This window comes from Electrophorus electricus, unplaced genomic scaffold (assembly GCF_041902795.1).
Source record: "Electrophorus electricus isolate QZ-2024a unplaced genomic scaffold, ASM4190279v1 Scaffold399, whole genome shotgun sequence".
NCBI classification, from domain to species: Eukaryota; Metazoa; Chordata; class Actinopteri; order Gymnotiformes; family Gymnotidae; genus Electrophorus; species Electrophorus electricus.
Window position 1 is genome coordinate 1 of NW_027658692.1, and position 21,671 is coordinate 21,671.

Below are 21,671 nucleotides of genomic sequence, written 5' to 3' on the forward strand. Positions count from 1 at the left end.
AAATAACTTGACACTGAAGGACCAGATACAATCGATCAAATTTAATTTGCTGCCTGTCACATTTTAGCCAGTTCACGTATTTATCATCCACATAACCACAAAGTGGCGCCAGAGACCACAAAGACCTTATAGTCTCGTACAGTTTTGACAGACAAAAGTAAAAGTAGGTATATTTCTCTACATAAGTGGTGTTACATTTACGCATCTTGTTTGATCGTCCAGTAAACTAGTTTGTCACGCCAATATGTAGACTAAGTGTCATGTACATTTTGATTCTACTCTCTCCCAAGCCAACTACTGACCGATGGGTGGCGTTTTACTCCCACTGAACCTCTAACCCCCCCCCCCCCTTTTTTTTTTAGCTCATTTTCGCACGTCGGTCATTGCGTTGTTATTGCATCAATTCATGGAATTTTCTCATTGTTCCTTTTTTTTGTTCAATAAATGTTTTTTGTTTGTTTGTTGTTAAAGGAGATCAACACGTGGAATCTTCTAATTTAATAGCTAGATGATGTGTTGGCTAGCAATGAGCTCAAGTATGTAGGTTACAAAATCTAGTTGTTAAATTTGAGATAGTTTTGTCACACAGTCTTTTGAAGTTAACGGTCAACAAATTCCCCTTCCCTGCCTCTCGGCATTGTGCAGTCATTACAGGTGATTTAATATCAGGCGTCATTGTGTAGTGTGTCAGCTTAACTGCAATTTGTTGACGTATGACTTGAGAGAAAGGAGGGAGTTAGCGAGACCACGTCCTCCTCCATGCTTGCCGCCATAGGTGACACTGCATTGGCCACAGAGCAGCGAATACACAGTGTAACTATGGTGAGAAGGGAGGGAAATGAGGAACGCAAAGTGTCTAGAAATTAACAAACATGAATACTGTGAAGCTGGTTTTTTTTAAACGTGGTTAAATAAGGTGGCAGCAGGCAAAATGTGCCTCGGTAGCCCACAAAGAAAGTAAGACAGTAGAAATGTGTTCACAATCTCTAAGCTTTCAAGAGTTATTTTACCAACCCTAACACGTCTTCTGCCAAATGCTGGAAATGTTCCCCAATCTCACACAGCCTACGCCTGATTCCTTGCGCCAAGACTGCTGTTTTATAAGTCATCTAGATCTAGCCTATTTGGAGCGAGCACTGCTGTGTAAGCGCCTTAAAGTATGGTGAATGAATTTCAGCGTGACATCATTAAGCCTGTAGCATAATAAAGTAGGCAAATAAGCGACCGCACGTTGCAGTATCGGTCATGTGACGCAAGTCTCGTTCCGATCACTTTACTAGGTGCCCAGGACAGTTTATCAACGTTTTAAAGTAAATGGGCAAAGGGGGTCAAAAGAAAACGCAAAGTCACGTCATTGTCAAAAACGGACAAGCGAACAGGCTACTATTAAAGGCAACTAAAAACAAAAGTGTGTGTGTGTGTGTGTGTGTGTGTGTGTGTGTGTGTGTGTGTGTGTGTGTGTGTGTGTGTGTATATATATATATATAATGTTCCGTATAAAATATAAAACAGGAAGTAAAACAGGCACACATTAATTACACGCCAAGTCATAAACACGTCCCCAAGTTTTCATAATGCAAAGCAGATAACGCAGTATCTAATGAGATGTGTATGGCGACAGGATGTTTTTCCTTGCCTGCACTACTCATTACTCATTTACTGGTTGTCATTACTATATCATTGCTCATTCACCTGAATTAGTGTAATAGCAAATAGGAATTTTCAAATAACCTTACAGCAAGAAATATGTTCATAAAAAGTAAAAGCACTTTTGCTATACAGTTTTGCTGATCAGTTCCATAGTTGTAGTTATAAGAAACCATATAGGAAACCTAAGAGTAGAACCTAAGTGAATGAAATCAGTTATTTTCCACTACTGACCTTTTGTGTTTTAAAATTAAACTCTTAAGATTATTAGCAGGGGGAGTAATCAGTTAGGCTACATGTTGTACTTTGACCATTTGTGTATACTAGTGGTATTCTCCATGGTAACCTACCATGTTGTTCTTAGGAAGGAACACATGGTATTCTCCATGGTAACCTACCATGTTGTTCTTAGGAAGGAACACAGACATTATCAAGTGGAAGAGATTTTGTTAGGTGAAATGAAGTAAATTGGGTTGGATATACTTTATTATGCTTTATTAAATTTGTCCTGGCCTTCAGCAGCACTGATCCATTCATGCATTCATGTTCATCCATCACAAGACCAACACAAACACCAATGCACATAGATAGATAGATAGATAGATAGATAGATAGATAGATAGATAGATAGATAGATAGATAGACAGACAGACAGACAGACAGACAGACAGACAGACAGACAGACAGATAGATAGATAGATAGATAGATAGATAGATAGATAGATAGATAGATAGATTTGACCAACCTACAAAAACAAACACTATCACTTTCCAAGGTGACAGTGAAGTCCTGTTTGAAATCCTGCACACAGTATAAACATATAGGTACCAATAATCAATACACTACATATTCCATTCATGTTTAAACAGTTGTATTACCCAAGTGTGCATTACACCTCTGAGACCTTGTGTCCTTTCATGGACATTCACATGATGCTGAGCTCAAACTGTTCTGAGCACTACAGACCATGCCATTGTGTCTATCCATAGTGATGATGTGGTGATTTTTTTAGGACACTAATTCTGTTGCGACATTAAATCTGTCTATGCTTACCTCTTGTATTTGTTTGTTGAAGCTAGAATTCCCTCCACATAAATCCCAGCATTTTCCAGTCTTTGTTTGACAAGGAATTTTTGTGAGAGCTGGACCATTTTTCCACCATGCTTGTCTCCACAAAACCCACTAGCTTTTGCAGAACTTGATTTTTCCAACACATGTGCTCATTCTACATTTACAGCATTTGGCAGACACTCTTATCCAGTAAGTTAGAGTCCAGGATACCATTGAACATGAATGCTGTTGAAATAAAGGGCTCAATGCTGATGCCTAGAAGTGCAAAACACATATAAGCTCTATAAGTGCAATAAACAATGCCCTACAACAAGTACTAGAGTTTGGGCAGTGGGCTGTGGTAGCTCAGTGGTTAAGGTGCTTGACTTATAATCAGAAGGTTGCTAGTTTTAACCCTGCCACTGCCATGTTGCAACTGTTGTGCCCCTATGCAAGGCCCTTAACCCTCAATTGCTCAAGTTATACTCAGTCATAATTGTAAGTTGCTTTGGATAAAAGTGTCAGCTAAGTACCATAAATGTAAATAAGAGCAAGAGCAGGATCTGTGGTTGTTTAAAAATTCCACAAATAGGTCTTCAGTCCGTGTTTGAAGAGTGCAAGGAACTGTGCTGTCTGGACAGCCAGTGGAAGTTTGTTACACCATCTGGGAGCCAGGAAAGAGAATAGTCTTGATCCTTTCATGTCCATGACATCATGACATGGTGGTCTGGCATTTAGGCAGAATGTGATAAAGGCTTGCACTCTTTTCAGCACCATAACACTGGCACACTTTGCTGGGAGTGTCAAAGGTAGATCTGACGAAGAAGCTGAGTACAAGCCTGTGGTTTTGTCCACATTTCAGCTCAGTTTACAACATTAGCTGAAAGATGAATGAGATTACTACCAAGAATGAAATTATGGGGCATTTAAAATGGCACAGTAGTTTAAAAGGTGGAAGTATCCACTATTATGTTATACATAAAAGAGTTAATAGTGGGGTAACATTATTTACATTAGTAATCCTTTAGAGTTTTATAGACTGTGTAAAACTCTAAATGACAATTAAATGTTGTTGAGAATATTTATATTAATTTGTTTTAATGTAGCTGCAATATGTACTACATATTTTGTGTATTTTCTGTTGTCAGTCTTTATAATAAGTTGCAAATGTTATTGTTATTTAATTTTGATTTTAATTAAATTTTTATTATCTACCTACCTCTGAGGGATAATACACGCATCATCTGTGACACATGTTGCAATAAAGTTGTGGCTTATCCATAGAATAAGTACATTGGCTAATAGGTCCACTTTTGTGCACATGACCTATTTCTCTGTGTGCTGTTGTCTTGTATTCATAATGATAATCCAGAATAGTCTCACATGTGATCAGACTCCATACAGAAATCAATATAAATACAGCAATAAGATATAAACCTGTAAAATAGAATAGTGCAAACAAAGATATTTAGTATAAACAACATTAATTATATAAATTAAATAGTATAAATAAAATTATTACTATAAGTAATACAAATAACTGTTCACAGGTAGACAGTATCTAATTACTAGGAGTAAATCTAAGGGCTTTGACAATCTAAGGGCTTTGACAATTGATAATTGTTCAACTGTACACTTGCGCCACTCCCCTCCCACAAACTGCATAACATAAAGAGCTTACTACAGACAATGTAGATTCAACATATGCTATGTAGTTTCAGGATGAGATTTCACAAATGAAAATATATAGAAATGTAGCACACCTTTTATGATATATGACTTAATAACCCCCCCCGATTATTCTCAGCCTACTTTGACTCATTTGTTAGAAATTCTAACCTGCAGACTTTCCTACTACCATTTTGGGTAAAGTCTCTCTTGGGAACATGGGCGGGGTTAAACTCCCAACTATGTGGTGCTGGATCTATGCTTAGCTGGTGACTGAGTTGATCTGCTTCATTCCTCAGTGTGTTTTTGTCCTTGTAATTTTACTCTTTAAATTAAAACACTAAGGTTTTATTTACTAGCATTAATGACATGTATCTTGGTTTAAAATTGTTTACTCAAGAAAGTTCCCAAGTGGTTTTATTTGGCCCACTTCTCTCTTATTGTGGATATGCAGTAAAGCCCCTCAAATGTATCTTTACACTTTGCTTTGGTTTTTCTCATTGGATTATCCTCTGGTTGGTTAAGGTAGGCTCTGAGTTTACTTACTTTTGCCTTAGATTCTGTTCAATTCAAGGCTTGTTGTCTAAACCTAGGTGTTAGTTGCTTATTAGCTGTAATTACTCACTATGGATGTAGTTTCGCCCTGGCCTTAGGTGTGAATTGAGGGGCGGGCTCAGCACTTATTGAACTGACTTAAATTCGGATGACTAATCAACATCTAGGAAGGCTTTGTTTTTGCTCTCAATCAGTTCATCTACATCTCATCTACCGGACTTCACAAACTCATCTAAGTACCTTTTATATTATCTCAATCTTTCATCTCATACATCCACAAATCAAGCATCTGAAATGTGTTTCACAATTCCTGTCCACATATCCCACAGATCTCCTCAACACTATCATCATAGACATCGCAATCTCAGCAACCTCACCTACTCACAATGTTAGGCACCATCACAGATCGTGGTGGCAGGAGGGCTCTGGAATTGCCAATCTGCTGTCTAGAAGGCTGACTTCATCTCAGCACTAGCATCCCTCCACTCTCTACATTTCCTGGCTCTAACAGAAACATGGATCACCCCTGAGAACTCAGCCACACCAGCTGCCCTGTCTTCTGTCTTTTCATTTACGCATTCTCCGAGGCGTCTTGGCAGGGTTGGCAGCACAGGTTTACTATTGTCTCGAGAGTGACGTTTCACTCCACTTTCCTTCTCTACTGTTTTCATCTCCTCTTTTGAATTTCATGCCATTACAGTGTCTTTCCCCACCAAACTTCATATTATTGTCATCTACCGCTCTCCAGGTTCTCTAGATCACTTCATTGATGAGCTTGACATCCTCCTGAGTCAATTCCCCATTGATGGAAATCCACTCATTCTCCTTGGAGACTTCAACCTTCCATCAGACAAGCTGCATTCCTCCTGCATCCTTCTGCTGTTGACATCACCCTCAACCACTCTCCTCCGACTCACAAAGCTAGCAATGTTCTAGACTTGTGCTTGTGCAGTCTCTTGTGCAGTCTCTTGTCATCTCAAAGCTAGACTACTGCAACTTACTACTTGCTGGTCTTCCTCTAAAAGCCATCAAACCTCTACAACTTGTCCAGAATGCAGCAGCACGACTGGTCTTCAATCTTCCGAAGTTCACACACGTTACTCCACTGCTGCACTCCCTTCATTGGCTCCCTGTAGCTGCACGCATCAGATTTAAAACCTTGATCCTTGCCTACAAAGCCAAAAATGGACCAGCCCCTTCATACGTGAGGTCAATGGTCAAAACCTGATCCGTACCTCAAGTACTTCAAACCTCAAGTGTGGCTTGGCTTGAAATACCTTGCTTCAGGTCTCATGGACGACAAGCATCGAGACTATTTTCTGTCCTGGCTCCAAGATGGCGGAATGAACTCCCACTTGCTGTCCAGACAGCAGAGTCCCTTGCAGTCTTCAAACACAGACTGAAGACCCATCTATTTGCAGAATAAAGGACAACTGACACTGCTCCCATATTGATTAAATTAATACTTATTGTAGGGTATTGTTTATGTTGTTTAACAAACTATAGCACTTATTGTTTATAGCACTTATCACTGTTTAAGATAGACCTTATGTATTTTCTACTTCTAGGTATCAGCATTCATCCCTGTATTCTACAGTATTCCAGTTCATTGGTATGTTTGATTCTAACATACTATACTGTACTTGGATATATTCTATGAGTAAACAACAAAGCACTTTTGTAAGTCGCTCTGGATAACAGTGTCTGCTAAATACCGTAAATGTAATGTAATGTAATGTCTGCTAAATGGTCTAAATGTAAATGTACACTCAGAGGGCAGCTTTCTAATTATATGCATTACTCAAGAGATGTCAGGATAGCTTCTATTAAAATCTCCATGGATACTCAAAAATGATGCAGTAAGCTATAGATCTAACAGGAAAGCAAAGTGAAGGCAAGCCATTGGAACAAACATGAGAAGTTTAAATGTCACACTTGGATAATTGCATGAGCGACAAATAGGAACTAAATAATGGACATAATGTTAAGGTTTGACTTTCATTATCTAAACGGTTTCCCTGATTAGTGCTGACCTTTACTTCCACCCCCTCTACCCCACCTTCTCAGCCTACTAAACATTACACCTCCACATCTGTTAGTTCAATAGTTCTCTCGAACCATTTAAGACTTTCATTTATTGCTAAGTATTGTGTATTGTTGAGATACATTGCCAAAATGACCTTTGTAACAAGCTAATCACAGAAACCAAACTGTCTAATTATGCCTGATACTAAGAATCTTCTGCTGGTTATGGAGATTTTTATGTAGAAATTCTTTGCTTAGATCTCTGCTTTACAAAATAATTTCATTGTACACTTCAGTGATTAATTGACATGGACTAATGGTAATGAATTATGAAGTAGATGTAGATTAAACTTTATAGTTCTACAAACAGATCAATTTTCCATTTAAAGTGGTTGCTTCTTGAAGAAGCAACAAACACAGCATTGGTCCCAGTTGTATTGTCTCTATGGTGACTGTGCTTTAGAAAGGTGTGTTCCTTTCTGTTACTATGAACAACAGAATTTAAGAGACAAGCATAAATGACCTCAGAATCACATAAAAATGAATTATATCCTGAATAATCAAGATCCTATTATTTACTCCCTGAAATATGAACAATAAAATATGAATGCACAACGTAAGCCTCCAAAAGTTCTATAGGTTTCTGATCATGGAAAATTACATTTTGTGTAATTCAGTGTAGCCAGCACTAATTTAAGTAGTCAAGTACATAGTTAATTTTTTTAAATATCCATATTCTGACCTGTGATACAACATTCTTTATTTACTTCAATGAAAAAAAACTGATCTATTCAATAGTCAGTCAGTCTCTCTCTCTCTCTCTCTCTCTCTCTCTCTCTCTCTCTCTCTCTCTCACCCCACACACACACACACACACACACACACACACACACACACACACACACACACACACACAAACAAATTGTTCTATCACCTACCACCAACTATGCCATACAGTTTTTGAACCTTGGTATACTCTACTGACTGGTATGTATTCAGTATGGAATTTGTTTTCTGTTAAATTCTAAAAGGGAATAAACCAAAGGGAATAAATTAATCACAGTCTGTACTCCTTAATGTAAAATGGCAAGAACAGTTACACTTGCAGAAACTTTACATGATAATTGAGACATAAACATGTGTACATTTAAATACAGTGCAACCAAGTCCATTGAGACCCTTTAAAAAGGAATAAAAGAGGAGTTAAGAAGGGTCTAGGCAAAGCCTTTACATTTTCAGCTTCTGTCCCTGTTCATATTTTCATAAGCAAATAGATGTAAAAGAGTAGCTCTTCCTTTTTGCTTCACATGAATTAGGGGACAAAGCTTGGTGAAACTTTTACTTCACCACATACCGTATTTCAAAACATTAGTTGTAGTGCTGTACTTTTTAAAAATATATATTATTTCCTAAACAAACCAAGAAAAAAGACTTATCTATGTAATGTAACAATAAAAATAATAAAATGTTTTACTCAGTCATAATAGCAACAACTCAATATAATTAATTACATTTTTTAGAAGACTAACAACTTTTTTACTTCCCATTGCAAATTCTGGACAGGCACACCCATAAAACCAACTCCAAAAACACACAGCAAATACAACACAAAGCAAATATTGACAGAACAATGACTTCCTTCATCTCGGAGTCTTTTCAGAGGCATCTTCGTCATCCTTAGGATGATAAAGTCTTAACTTCTATTTTTCATCCATTTCAAACATAGTCCTTCTTGTCATAGCCACTGATAGAGCGTGGAGCAGAGTAGGCCATTTTGGGGGGCTTGTACCTTCTTTCCTTTGGGGGGCAGGTGCAGCACAGCATGGCTCCTCCAATGATGAGAAGCCCAGCAGCTGCAAAGCCTAAGTAGAGCGATGCTCCCAGCTCTCTACGCTGAGCTGAGATCAACATGGGATTGTAGAAATCTTGGATGATGACGGATATAGTCCAGGATACAGGGATTAACGTGAGCATACCAGAGATGATGAAGAATACCCCAGAGATTATCATGACTTTAGCCTTCGATGCTTCATCATCAATGCAGTTGGTGCACTTTGCACCCATGATGGAGATTAACAAAGCTAGCACACCCAGGATAACAGAGATCACACTCATGGCCCGGGCTGCCTGCAGGTCCTGGGAGAGAGCCAGTAAGGAATCATAGATCTTACACTGCATCTGTCCAGTGCTCTGAACTACACAGGTCATCCAGATGCCCTCCCATATGATCTGAGCTGTAACAATGTTAGCTCCAATAAAAGCTGTGACCCTCCACATAGGCAGAGCACAGGTGACAATAGCAATGATCCAGCCTAACACACCAAGGCCAATGCCCCCAATCTCCATTCCCATTGACATAGTTTCTCCTTATAGGTGCTTTTGTCCAGAAAAAAGCAAGGGTAGACTGAAAAAACTGACAAGTTAGAATCTCTGTATACAAATGTTTTCTATTTTGCCAGAAGACTGCTATATGCACTCTCTAAGTAGCTCTTTGATATGGTGATGCTGCTGTGGAAACAAGCTCCCTTTATATTCCCAGTGCAACAGATGAGGGAGGAGAGGGAGGAGGACCTCCAGATGACATCATGAAACAGAAGGGCAGAAGGCTGCAGGTGTCCTATACAAAATGACACCTGCCTCCCTGAGCCACCCTGCAGCAAGAAAGCACAATGAGGACTCAGACCAATGCTGTTCACCCAGGACAAAGACAAAGAGACTTAGCTTCTGCACACAGAGCTGGGAAGGAAAGGTGTATTCTAACCAAACAAATTAGTAACTTGTGTTTCCAGGTGTAACAGTCAGAGTAAAAATGGGAATAAAGAAAATACTATGGTTCTGTGTGTGTGTGTGTGTGTGTGTGTGTGTGTGTGTGTGTGTGTGTGTGTGTGTGTGTGCGTGTGTGTGTGTGTGTGTGTGTGATAAAACATATAATGTGTTGTATAAACATTATGAAAAACATTATAATTCTACTGAGGTTATATGTAAGATAAACCAACCGCTTAGAGATAAACCAACCACTTTTCTTGAGGAAAAAGAGCTGTTGCTCCAAAAATAATTTATGGAATATTATGTTAAAAATAGACAAAATAAATATTAAAGATACATGGGTAGGAAAGCAAATATTAAAGATACAGGTGTAGGAAATCCCCCACTCACATTCACAAGTGGTGCACAAGTGTTAAGTCATCATCGGTTCCCAGAAGCACATAACACAAAGATCACTGTAGCACAAGTATCACACTGAACACTATCTCTATTGTTTATGATGACTGTGCTTTCAGGAAACAGTTCCTCTTTTCATGATTATACACAAAATCAATATGGGGTTAAGACTTGAAATACCAACAAAAGCTTACATGTCAAATGCCAGCAATTGATATTTAATTGATTTTTTAAAAGAATTTTTAAATATATATATTTTTTACATGTTCAACATTACGTACCATGTTACATTTTTTATTTTGAGATTTAAATCACACACAGGTGCAACTTGGAATATATTAGTCCCAAAATTATTGAACAATGTCCAGGCCCTGTACAACCAAGCAGCCCCACACCATTATGGTGTATTACTCAACTATACATCATAGCTGTGATGAGATTTTGGTGTTAATACCAATACAGAGATATTTACTAAAAATATTTTTGCCTTATATGTTCAACATTGTTCCAGTAGTGCTGTGGAACATCTAACTATTATTCAGGCAAGCAGTGATTTTTTTAAACATAATCAATAGTTGGAAATAGTTAATAAATATAGCTATTTGAAAATTCTTGATGCGGTATAATGTTTTCAAACATCAGTGTTTGTTTACATTACTATAGACTAGTTTAGAGGCGTAGGTTAACAGGTGCCTAAGAACACCATAAACATTTAGTCTTTTCTTTTACATACTGTATTTTACAAATTTGACACAAATTTCATTTTATAAAAATTTTAAGTTTTGGAACAACGCTGTTGGCAACTGGCCATTTATGAATCAAAACATGCATAAGTATAGAAAATACATTTACTGTAATTGACTACCAAACAAGCTGGTAAACCTGTTTGCATGATATACATTTTAAATATGGAAAATTATTATGATTTAATCAAGATTAAAACTTCTAGAATATGCTAAATTATATTTGCTTGATTGCAAATTAAATAATTTTATAAATGAATAATGACATTTAACGTATTAGAAGACATCCATTTTTACATTAGATCACAGTGGTAATGACAAGTGCCTGATCAAGCAAGTCCAACAAAACTAACTAATCAAAACTTCTTGTATGCCTTCAGTTTGAAACATTAAACATGTGAGTGAACAGATTTAAAAATGCTAAGCTTAATTCTACCACTCATGTACTATGTTTCTTATTTTATACAGAGTTATTTGCTAAGGCAGTATCTTAAGCAGTATGAATATTAACATTCAAAATAATACTATATAAAAAGAATGCCATAAAAATAGAAATAATTGCTTATTTTCGAGTCATTCACGATGGCTGTGCTGTTAGAATGTTTGGCCTACAAGAACTCACATAATAACTACACTCCAGGTAAAATATTTCCAAGTTGGGTCTCTTTAACTCACGTAGCCGTTTCACCCAAGACAGCAAAGTATCCTGAATATTGTTAAAATGCAGCTGTGATGTCCTCAAACATAATCTTTCCTGTTGTATGAGCTAGGAGCCACTGAACGGTTGGTGGAATAAGTCATACGATTTGGGGGAGCGTACTTCATTTCCCTTTCTTTAGGTGGACAACTGCAGCACAAAATGGAGCCTCCTACCAGGAGCATGGCCGCAGCAGCCCAGCCCAGGTACAGGGAGGCTCCAATCTCCATCTTCTGAGACTCTGGCACAACTGGACTGTAGAATTCCAAAACTACAGAGTTGGCTGACCAGGAGACCGGAATAAGTTGGGTGATCGCAGCAGTGATGAAGGCAACGCCAGAAGCAATCATCACACGGGCTTTGTTCGCCTCATCCTCAATGCAGTTGGTACACTTGGCACCCACAATTGAGACTAGAAGTGCAAGGACACCTAGGACAATAGCAACTACTGTAAGAGCTCGAGCTGCCTGCAGGTCCTGAGGGAGAGCCAGCATGGAGTCGTAGACCTTACATTGCATCTGTCCAGTGCTCTGCACCACACAGCTCATCCAGATGCCCTCCCAGAAAACCTGAGCTGTGATGATGTTGATTCCAATGAATGCAGTCACTCTCCACATGGGAAGGGCACAGCACACAATGCTGAGAATCCAGCCGAGAGCCGAGAGGGTTATTCCCAGTATCTCAAGACCTAGTGCTGCCATAGTTCCTTGTTTCTCTGGCAAAGTTTAAGCACTAATCACAATTATCTACTCTTGAATGTGTTAGGAAAAATCTTTAGAAAAGAAGACAAAGAAAAAATCCTGTCTCAAACACTTCCAGAAATCTAGTCTCGAGTTGTGCAGGTGAGTATAGAAGTATTTCTGGGAGCATGCATGAAGTTGCTGTTATGGCGTTTTTAAAATGAGGTGGCGTGTTCTGGCTCAGTGGAACTGCCCTCTGTAATCTTTATAATGTTTAAAGAAATGAAGGCTGACCTTCCTACAATCTGTTATCAGATGATAAGGTAAAGTCCTGGTATTGGCTGACCTTCTTCAGTGCTGATCTCACAGTTACCTGTTTTTTGTACAATTTTAACGAAGGCTTTTTATTGAAACTAACTGAAGAATAATGATATGCCAACACTGGGCCTGGTAAATGATGTTAATGGTTAGCTTGCAGAATGGCTTTTGATATGTTTAGAAAACAAGACTTATTATGGTAAATTACTGACAGCAGCCTTTGCAGTGTATAAACACTGCCCAGTTGAAATCACTTGGCACACACCTTTGGGACTTAAAAATTACACAGACAACTTAAAAATATGTCTCATAGGTTACTTTGTTTGTTTGACCTATAATATAAAAGGTTATAGTTTCTCCACTTAGAAGTATGAGTCTATCAGTCTGTAATTAGGGATAGAGTAAAAAATGTTGTAATAGACTATAAAAGCATAGAGTATAATGAATGTATTATTAGTAGTATGACATGCATGCTATGCTTTATGCGACTTTTTAATAAAGCAATAAAATATAAATTGTAGACAATTTACTATAGATCGTGCTACAATTATAGGGATTAAAAATTATTTTTAAATTTCAATAGACCTATCAAAACTACATGATAAAAATGTATATAAAATACATGGTTTTATCACTAACAATTAACAGGAAAATTTATTTTAAGCCGTAAACCTATAGAAACAGTTAATAAAAAGGAAATATTTCCTGACATAGTAGAGAAAGGCAAGAAAATACTTATTTTTATGTTAACTTTTGATCTCTGATATTTTCTCCACCTTTTTAACTATAAACTAATTACAAATGTACAAAGACTGATAACATTTAGGCCCGGTATACTACAAATTTATTTTAATTGCTTGAATAATGATATAATGGTAGCTGTAATCAAATCATCGGTTTGCATTGTTCTTTGAGAGAAAGTCCAAAACAATAGGGGGTGAAAAGAGAGCATTATGCCAACTACTGTTATTCTATTCCATCTTGCCAAGTGAAACCTTAGCCCTAACCCTAAACCAGCTCCCTCAAGTCCTATATTCAAACTTTGGTATGTTCTCCTTCCAAATTAAAAATTCTTCATTCTGTCATTCACTTTTCAAAACTTCATTCCGTTTGTAAAATCCATAATGCAACGACAACGGAATAAACAAATGTTAACCATATATTAAAAATCAAATAGTACCCTGATTAAATTATACTATTTACATTTGTATACTTGCTTGTTTGAGACAGAGATAAACGCTTACTTATCATTCCTATCATTCATGGCATAAATGTATAGCCTGAAAATTGAAAGGTGTGCTTTGCAATGAAAAAGATACATAACTTAAAACCACAAGTCAACCCAGACTGAGCGATTAAGTCAACTTGTATTGATTTGTGGTATATTTATTTTTTCATGTCTAAATGCACAAGGTATTTAGGTGTTGTCTAATTGCTAGTGACATAAGATCAAACTTGGTTAGTGTGCTTCCCTCTCGGAGAGCAATATATTCTTTCAGCCTTGCCAAAGAAGCTGTTTAACCAGTTTCTGTTTTGACGGATCGTCCTTACACATTTTACTCACAAGCACGCGCGCTCACCCAACGCGTAGCTTGTCTTTGATCATGCAAACAGATAATATACGAACGTTACACGGAACCAACTCATTTATGAAGGGGGTAGTGCACTAAGCGAAAGATTATTGTCTGTCTGACAGCGTCAGGGCGTGAATCTTGTTTGGGCTGAAACGGTTAAACTCAGCATGGCCGAGTAAGACAAAACGTGAACAACGAACTGGAGTCAACAGCTGTTTTCAGATCGGTGTAGAAAGTCGGTTTTCACTCCTGACGTGATCTTTCCACATTATGTTTTGGCCGTCGGTCACCTGCTGTCACATTTGCCGCGCTAGTACAGGAACTATGATATAGGTTACCTGCAGCATTTTCATTGTTTAGTCGCCCTGTGTAGCCTAATTTAATGTAAGGTACAAAATCATTTTGGACAGTCAATGGTAAGAAAAACAAGGTGAAATTAAATCAGTTGGGGATGGGATCTAGCACTACGAAATAATGCAAAGTTAAAAAGAGGCTTTTCAAATCCGTCCTCATATACAAATTAAGCGTCGATGTTTTCAAACTGTGTTGTTTATAATATTTATAGATTAAAACATCCTGCAATATTTTTCAGGGATAAGTAAGTGCTTCAGTGCTTCACACACCACCCTTACTTCACCCATGAATCAGGTCACTTGTAAACCTGCCAATGGCGCTAAGGAGCCGTTGAATATGCCGGCCTGTTGCCAACTGACTTCAATGGAAAATAGAGAACACCACTGGCGTAGGGCAAAATTCTGGGGCCCCACCGCATCATTATTTTTTAAATATATGAACACCTCCTGCACCCCCAACCCCCAGCTCGACCGCCCCACAATATAGTGTAAGCTCTGCATATATAGTGTAATATAATACACTGACAGAATTTTTAAAGGAAAACACCTTTTTAATTAAGAAAGGTAAGATCATTTGTCACTAAAAGAACAGGAAATGTAACATTATAACCTGATAAGTGGCGAATTTATTGCTGTGAATTTTCACTATGGTCTTCTGGTGTGTGGAGGTTTGGAAGTCCAAGGTCAAGGTGTTGTTTTCATAGTGGCTATGTCTCATCCTTGTGTGCTGTATGGGCCAAGCTATCATCCAGGATTTCTGGCTAACCAATATTATATTACTAATAAAGGTGAAACAAATAGCTGTTTGATTTGGAGTGGCAAAATTGGTGGCATAATTGTCTACATTAGAAAATTTCAGTAGAAGTATGAAATGTGAACTTAAAGTCCTGGCATAAACTGACATATTAATAAGTTGTTCTGTCAACCCAATTTAAAAATACCTGTGGTGTCTCAACTACTGAGAAAACAGGAACTGTGAAGAGATTATAATACAGTGAGGGATGCTTAAGCATGCTGTTGGCAACAACCAGTATAATGTACTGCCTATAATCAGGTTTCCCACTGTGTGGAGGATGAGGATTCCAAGGCAAATGTTTCTGTGGTATCGGGTGTGGTTTTCATTATACCTGGGGTGTCTGATCCCTCTGTGGTGGATGGCCCAAACAATTATTGAGGACAATTATTTGAACAACAACAAGAAGGGCATGAGAAGACACACCCAGTACAATAGGTACATTTGCTCTTTGTTAGTAAATTCTGAGATAGTTCTGAGCACCTGTTTGATTGGAGGTTGAAACTGCATATTTGGTCATGCCTAGACTCAGTGTGAGTCAACACTCACAAGTTCCAGATTAGGAAACTGGTTCAACCAGTTCAGGTGTGTACCAGTTTCCACCTGTTCCTCCCCCACAAACTCCTCCACTCATACTTGAACTAACACAGGAAAAATTTTAAAACTTGCTAGTTTATTTACTAGTTTGACTTTCATTGCTCAGTGTTGAAGAAACATCTCAAAGTATTCATTGAACTACACAATTTTACATTGTGAAATCACTGAGCTGTATGCAGCTACAATAAACAAACAGAATTCTTCACATTCTGAGAGCTCTGACCTTTAATAAGCAGACTTCCCCTTCCCTTTAAATCATGTCATTCAATACCAACTGCCTCTTTCAAGATACTTTGCACAGCTTTATAAACAGCATAGCTGTATTGAATTGACAGAAAAACATTTTTAACATCAAGTTATATTCCAATGTTTCTAGTCTTGTCGTGGTTTTACATAGCAGAGGTAAGATTGTGGAAGATATAGCAGCTCATAATTTGTCTACGAAGGCACATTTGTTGCTTTTATGAAATATGTCCCACCAGTGTCTGACCCATGAACAAATAAACTGAAAATAACTATTCCATACATTTACAAGAAAGACACTGCTTTATCCCACAAGCTGCTTTGTTATGCCTTACAAATTCAGTTTATGGCTCCACCTATTTACACTGATTGTCTATCTAGTAGACCTAGAGGAAAGTCTTCACCTTCTAAAAAAAGATATAGAATCAGAACATGACAATAATTTAATTGTAAAGCAATTTAATTAAAATAATTCATCCATATACATTCTGAAATGTCAATTACATATTGATTATTTACACTAAGGTGATTCATAGTAAATAAGTTTTGAAGCAAAACAACTGTGTTATATGTTTGATCAAGGTGTAAGGTGTAGGCATGGTGAGTCACCCTCCTATAGGTCTCATCCTCTATAACGAACAAGATAAAACAACTAAACCAGAATGGCAGGTTATGAGGTAGTACTTGTGTCATAAACCCCACCCCCACAAGGTTCTATTTTATAGTATCTGCTTTCACACTTGGTGTCACATTTGCAAGGTGCCATTTGAACAGCAGAAGAGGAAGAAGAGGTGCTGTGAAAATAAACAAGATGGTTTCTGCTGGGTTACAGATGCTGGGTGCTGCCCTGGGCATCATTGGCTGGATTGGTGTTATTGTGGTGTGTGCTCTCCCTATGTGGAGGGTCACAGCCTTCATTGGAAGTAACATTGTGACTTCGCAAATCTCATGGGAAGGCATCTGGATGAGCTGTGTCGTACAGAGCACTGGACAAATGCAGTGTAAGGTCTATGACTCCATGCTAGCCCTCAGCTCCGATCTTCAGGCTGCACGTGCCCTCACTGTCATCTCCATCGTGGTGGGTATCATGGCTATCTTCCTGTCCATGGCTGGAGGGAAGTGCACCAACTGTGTGGAGGATGAGAGCTCCAAGGCAAAGGTTGCTGTGGGAGCAGGTGTGATCTTCATCATCTCCGGTCTTCTGTGTCTGATCCCTGTATGCTGGACAGCCCAGACCATCATCCAGGACTTCTACAACCCACTAGTTAACCAAGCGCAGAAGAGGGAGCTGGGGGCCTCATTGTTCATCGGTTGGGGGGCTTCTGCTCTACTGATCATCGGAGGAGGCCTGCTGTGCTGCAGCTGCCCACCCAAGGAGGAAGGATCATATGCTGCCAAGTACAGCGCTGCTCCTCGTTCCCAGGCTTCTGCACCCTCTGGCAAGGGCTACGTTTGAGATGTTCCAGACCTTCAAAAACTGATTCTAATAATAATGTCCAAGAAGTACTGTCTCACTAACAGTCTTAACAGGCTTCATGAAGACTTGATGGACAATTGTAAGAATTGATGTTACTAGTTTCTGTTTTAAATATATACAAAATATATCAAGAATAATGAGGAACCACAATGAGAAATGTATTCTTGTTCTTTGCTTTAAGTGGATGTATGTGGTATAAAAGTATGATTGAATTTTAATGCCAAAGCACAAGTGCTATGTCAGTTTTAACAAGGTAATGTGTATTTTCACTTTGGTTAAGCTTCAAGAAATTAATGGTTTTGTAAATAAATATTTTTTTGTACAGTGTATCACCTTTTTTTCATGTTTAATGTCAAAACAGGAAATAAACCACAACTGGTATGGCCGTTTGTTCTCACTAGTCTTGAAAATGAGAAAATGTTTATAATGTCATTGAAACTAGTTTCAATGGTGGGGTATAAAAATGTCCAAATTTCATAGAGTTTAAACTCAATGATATACGGAAAACATTTCCAAAGGGAGTTGTCTTAACCTGACAATCCAGTTTAGGTGTGGCTCAGTTTAAAAAAAAAGATCACATAACATGTAATTACATATGTATGAGAAACGTTAGTTAAACCAAAGCATTAATTTAAACTAATAATTAGTTTACCACTCAGTGGAACAATATTTTTTTCTATTTTTTTCAGTTTCAGAAATAAGCCAGTCAGTGCTTATAGTTGCTTTGAAAAATGGAATACATTTGGCACTTCACTTCACTTATTTTGCTGTCACTTGTGACCTGTATTCCTTGTATTGTTTTAATCTCTACATTACAACAGATTACAGCTGCCTAGAAAAAATAAAGAAATGTGTAATGTTGTAAGGCTGAGTACATTTAACTTGCAATGAAGCAGTCATATAATTGATGACAACCTTTCCCACTTGTTGTCTTTTATAGTCTGTATCTATATATCTCTATGCTCAAACTGAACAGGAAATAAAGAACAAAGATATCAATCTAACCATCAGTCTGTGCATACCACAAAGAAAAAATAAAAGAAACTACATTACACTTCATGTTTGTAACAAATAAAATTTGCCTTATTTTAAAGACTGAATAATAATAATAATAATAATAATAATAATAATAATAATAATAATAAACACATCAAATAATACAACATGAATGATTAATAATGATGAATGATGATTTTTTAACTTATGTTACTCTGGATAAAAGTGCAGCCAAACCTTTCATGAAGCTCAAGAGTTATCCATTATGTATTAAGAAAAAAAATAGATGTATTCCAAATATTGTCTTATAAGTACTAAGTACATGTTTTAGATTCTATTAGTTCTCAGGGATCACTCAGATTGTACACAGGACACTCAAAACAATGGTTGAAATTGAGCTGTGGTATCAGATGACTTCTTTTACTTCTGTTTGAATGTACAGAAGAACCCCACCCTTGTGGTCTGAGCTATAAAACCAGTCTGTAAATACCACTGAGACACATTTCCCAATCTTTCTCATGAAGCATTGACCGCTGTCTGCAGGACCACCAATAACAATGGCATCCCAAGGCCTCCAGATCCTGGGTGTTTTGATAGCTATGGCAGGTTGGCTGGGGACAATAATCACCTGCGCTCTGCCTATGTGGAGGGTCACAGCTTTTATTGGAGCTAACATCGTGACAGCTCAGGTCATCTGGGAAGGTTTGTGGATGAACTGTGTGGTGCAGAGTACTGGACAGATGCAGTGTAAGGTCTACGACTCCATGCTGGCTCTCCCTCAGGACCTGCAGGCTGCCCGAGCCATGGTTATCATCTCCGTCCTGGTGGGTATCTTTGGTGTGCTGATGGCTGTGGTTGGAGGAAAGTGTACTAACTGTATGGAGGACGAGGCAGCAAAAGCCAAGGCTTGCATCTTCTCAGGAGTTATCTTCATTATCTCTGCCCTTCTTATTCTCATACCTGTAAGCTGGTCTGCACAAACCCTTATCAGGGATTTCTACAATCCTCTGGTGTCAGAAGCCCAGCGTCGAGAGCTTGGGGCTGCCCTCTATATTGGCTGGGGATCTGCAGTTCTCCTGCTGTTAGGGGGAGGACTGCTTTGCTGGAATTGCCCACCCAAGGATCACCAGCCTTATGCAGCAGCCAAATTTGCCCCTGCCAGATCAACATCCCCAGCAATGAATTATGTGTGACCAACAAAATGCATGTTTCCATGAGAACTGATTCTAAACTCTGAAGAAATGCTGACTCATCTACCATTAAAAGTCTGTTTCCCAAAAGGCATACTTTGATATCACATGCATTATGTGATTTCTGACCTTTGATGATAATGACATGGATTTCTGATTTGTCAAATATTTATGCAAAAACAAATTCCACACATTGGAAATGTGATGCCTGAAATTAATTTAAAATGCCTGATTGTCAAAATTAAAATATGATGCAAAGTAATATGTGACTCATTGATTAGTGCGTCGACTGACTTAAATACTTTTTCTGATTAATCCCCAGATCATCAGTGTCATTCTTTCTTTCTTTTTAATTATTATACAGTACATGGTACCAACAGAGTTTAACGGGAAAATTCCCTTTCAGCAGTATTTTGGGAATTTTAGGAGCTTTATTCCTTTTACTTGCTTAACTTTTTCTGCACAATTGAGCATAAACATATTCTTCTGTGAAGTATAAAAACATACAATTAAATTAATTAGTTATTTATTTATTGTTTAAGCAGGTCAGTAAATGTGTTTATTTTAGAAAATAAAAACATTCCATGAGATAATAATTATTGTCACCTAACTAATAAAATGATTAACTCCGATTAACCAGGATATTAATACCTAAAGTGCAGTGTTGTATTACGTAACTAATGTTGTTTATGGTCAGTATACCTAAACTTGAATCAAAGTACTGTTGGGTTAGCAGATTCCTTACTTTTAGACAAGATATCACAATATATTACTCACATCGATGACTAACAATGCAAGGTTGTGTTCCGTTACAGTAAAAGATGAAAAGCTTAGTAAAATAAATGCAGGAACAAAATGTCCTCATACAAACTCTTTCGTCGAGGCAGCTGACTTATGTGCGGGGTATTTCGCAACGTGTGGTCGTTCTTCTTTAGGGGGACACTGACAACACAGTGTCGCACCCCCGATAAGAAGCAGGCCTGCGGCGCCCCATCCAGTGTAAAGCGAGGCACCGAGCTCCCTTCTTTGTGCATCAGAAAACAGAGGGTTGTAGAAGTCTCTGATTATGGTGTGCGCTGACCAGGAGACGGTTGTTAGACACAGCAGTCCTCCGATAATAAAAAACACACCCGCGGAAATGGCAACTTTTGCCTTAGCTGTTTCATTACTGATGCAAGTAGTGCATTTGCCCCCAACAACTGCCAAGAGAACTCCAAAAACAGATACCAAAATTGAGAGAACCACTAGAGCCCGAGCAGCTTGCAGATCCTGTGGCAAAGCAAGCATAGAGTCATAAACTTTGCATTGCATCTGTCCCGTGCTCTGCACAACACACGCCATCCACAGTCCTTCCCAAATGATCTGTGCCGTTACAATGTTATTGCCGATGAATGCGGTTACTCTCCACATTGGAAGGACGCAGGTTATAATATCCACCAGCCAACCAACAAAGGCGAGGGTAATGCCTAAAATCTGCAACCCAAGTGACGCCATAGCGAATCTGTCCCAATTAGTTTGATTTTTATTTGTACTGGTTTCCACTTCTTTAAGTGTGAATGTCTCTCGCAGGCAAATGTTGTACGTAGACCACCGCCCCAGTATCTCTAAGGGTGGGATTTAGCTAAATCGTGGCGGATAGACGACCCCTAGAGATGTGCTTGGACCATGTGTGACCGTAGTGTTATGTAGTGTCATGTTGGCTAACATAAATTCCAATTACCCTCGGTTAAATACAGCCTAAACCCTATTATTTGTAAGTGAAGAAATAAACCCATTTTATTCAACTGATTTGATGTGCCCTCCTGAGGTAAACGTATTCCTTAACATGTGTAACAGAACGGCCGTCGATCGAGTCCCTCAGCAAACTGACGCAGTGCAGTGATAGGCCTACCGTTTCAAAAT

At 38.3% G+C, this 21,671-nt stretch overlaps 5 protein-coding genes across 5 annotated transcripts; 2 read left to right on the forward strand and 3 right to left on the reverse strand.

The window, feature by feature from the left end:
* Nucleotides 1-7,752: 7,752 nt before the first annotated feature.
* Nucleotides 7,753-9,449, reverse strand: LOC113575289 (claudin 3c). Its single transcript, XM_027006717.3, has one exon. The coding sequence runs from the start codon at nucleotides 9,302-9,304 to the stop codon at nucleotides 8,663-8,665; it is 642 nt and encodes a 213-aa protein (XP_026862518.2). The 5' UTR covers nucleotides 9,305-9,449; the 3' UTR covers nucleotides 7,753-8,662.
* Nucleotides 9,450-9,490: 41 nt separating this feature from the next.
* Nucleotides 9,491-12,607, reverse strand: cldn3d (claudin 3d). Its single transcript, XM_027006741.3, has one exon. The coding sequence runs from the start codon at nucleotides 12,247-12,249 to the stop codon at nucleotides 11,590-11,592; it is 660 nt and encodes a 219-aa protein (XP_026862542.1). The 5' UTR covers nucleotides 12,250-12,607; the 3' UTR covers nucleotides 9,491-11,589.
* A 4,237-nt stretch (nucleotides 12,608-16,844) lies between these two features.
* On the forward strand, nucleotides 16,845-18,444 carry LOC113575080 (claudin-4-like). The gene has a single exon (XM_027006403.3). The coding sequence runs from the start codon at nucleotides 16,918-16,920 to the stop codon at nucleotides 17,560-17,562; it is 645 nt and encodes a 214-aa protein (XP_026862204.1). The 5' UTR covers nucleotides 16,845-16,917; the 3' UTR covers nucleotides 17,563-18,444.
* Nucleotides 18,445-19,077: 633 nt separating this feature from the next.
* Nucleotides 19,078-20,567, forward strand: LOC113575360 (claudin-4). Its single transcript, XM_027006827.3, has one exon. It carries the CDS (start codon nucleotides 19,137-19,139, stop codon nucleotides 19,770-19,772), a length of 636 nt encoding a protein of 211 aa, XP_026862628.1. The 5' UTR covers nucleotides 19,078-19,136; the 3' UTR covers nucleotides 19,773-20,567.
* LOC113574792 (claudin-4-like) lies at nucleotides 20,284-21,373 on the reverse strand. The gene has a single exon (XM_027005948.3). It carries the CDS (start codon nucleotides 21,261-21,263, stop codon nucleotides 20,631-20,633), a length of 633 nt encoding a protein of 210 aa, XP_026861749.2. The 5' UTR covers nucleotides 21,264-21,373; the 3' UTR covers nucleotides 20,284-20,630.
* Nucleotides 21,374-21,671: the final 298 nt, after the last annotated feature.

Coding starts and splice junctions, on each gene's coding strand:
- LOC113575289 (XM_027006717.3), bottom strand. CDS start 9,304: ATGTCAATGGGAATGGAGATTGGGGGCATTGGCCTTGGTGTGTTAGGC.
- LOC113575080 (XM_027006403.3), top strand. CDS start 16,918: ATGGTTTCTGCTGGGTTACAGATGCTGGGTGCTGCCCTGGGCATCATT.
- LOC113575360 (XM_027006827.3), top strand. CDS start 19,137: ATGGCATCCCAAGGCCTCCAGATCCTGGGTGTTTTGATAGCTATGGCA.
- LOC113574792 (XM_027005948.3), bottom strand. CDS start 21,263: ATGGCGTCACTTGGGTTGCAGATTTTAGGCATTACCCTCGCCTTTGTT.
- cldn3d (XM_027006741.3), bottom strand. CDS start 12,249: ATGGCAGCACTAGGTCTTGAGATACTGGGAATAACCCTCTCGGCTCTC.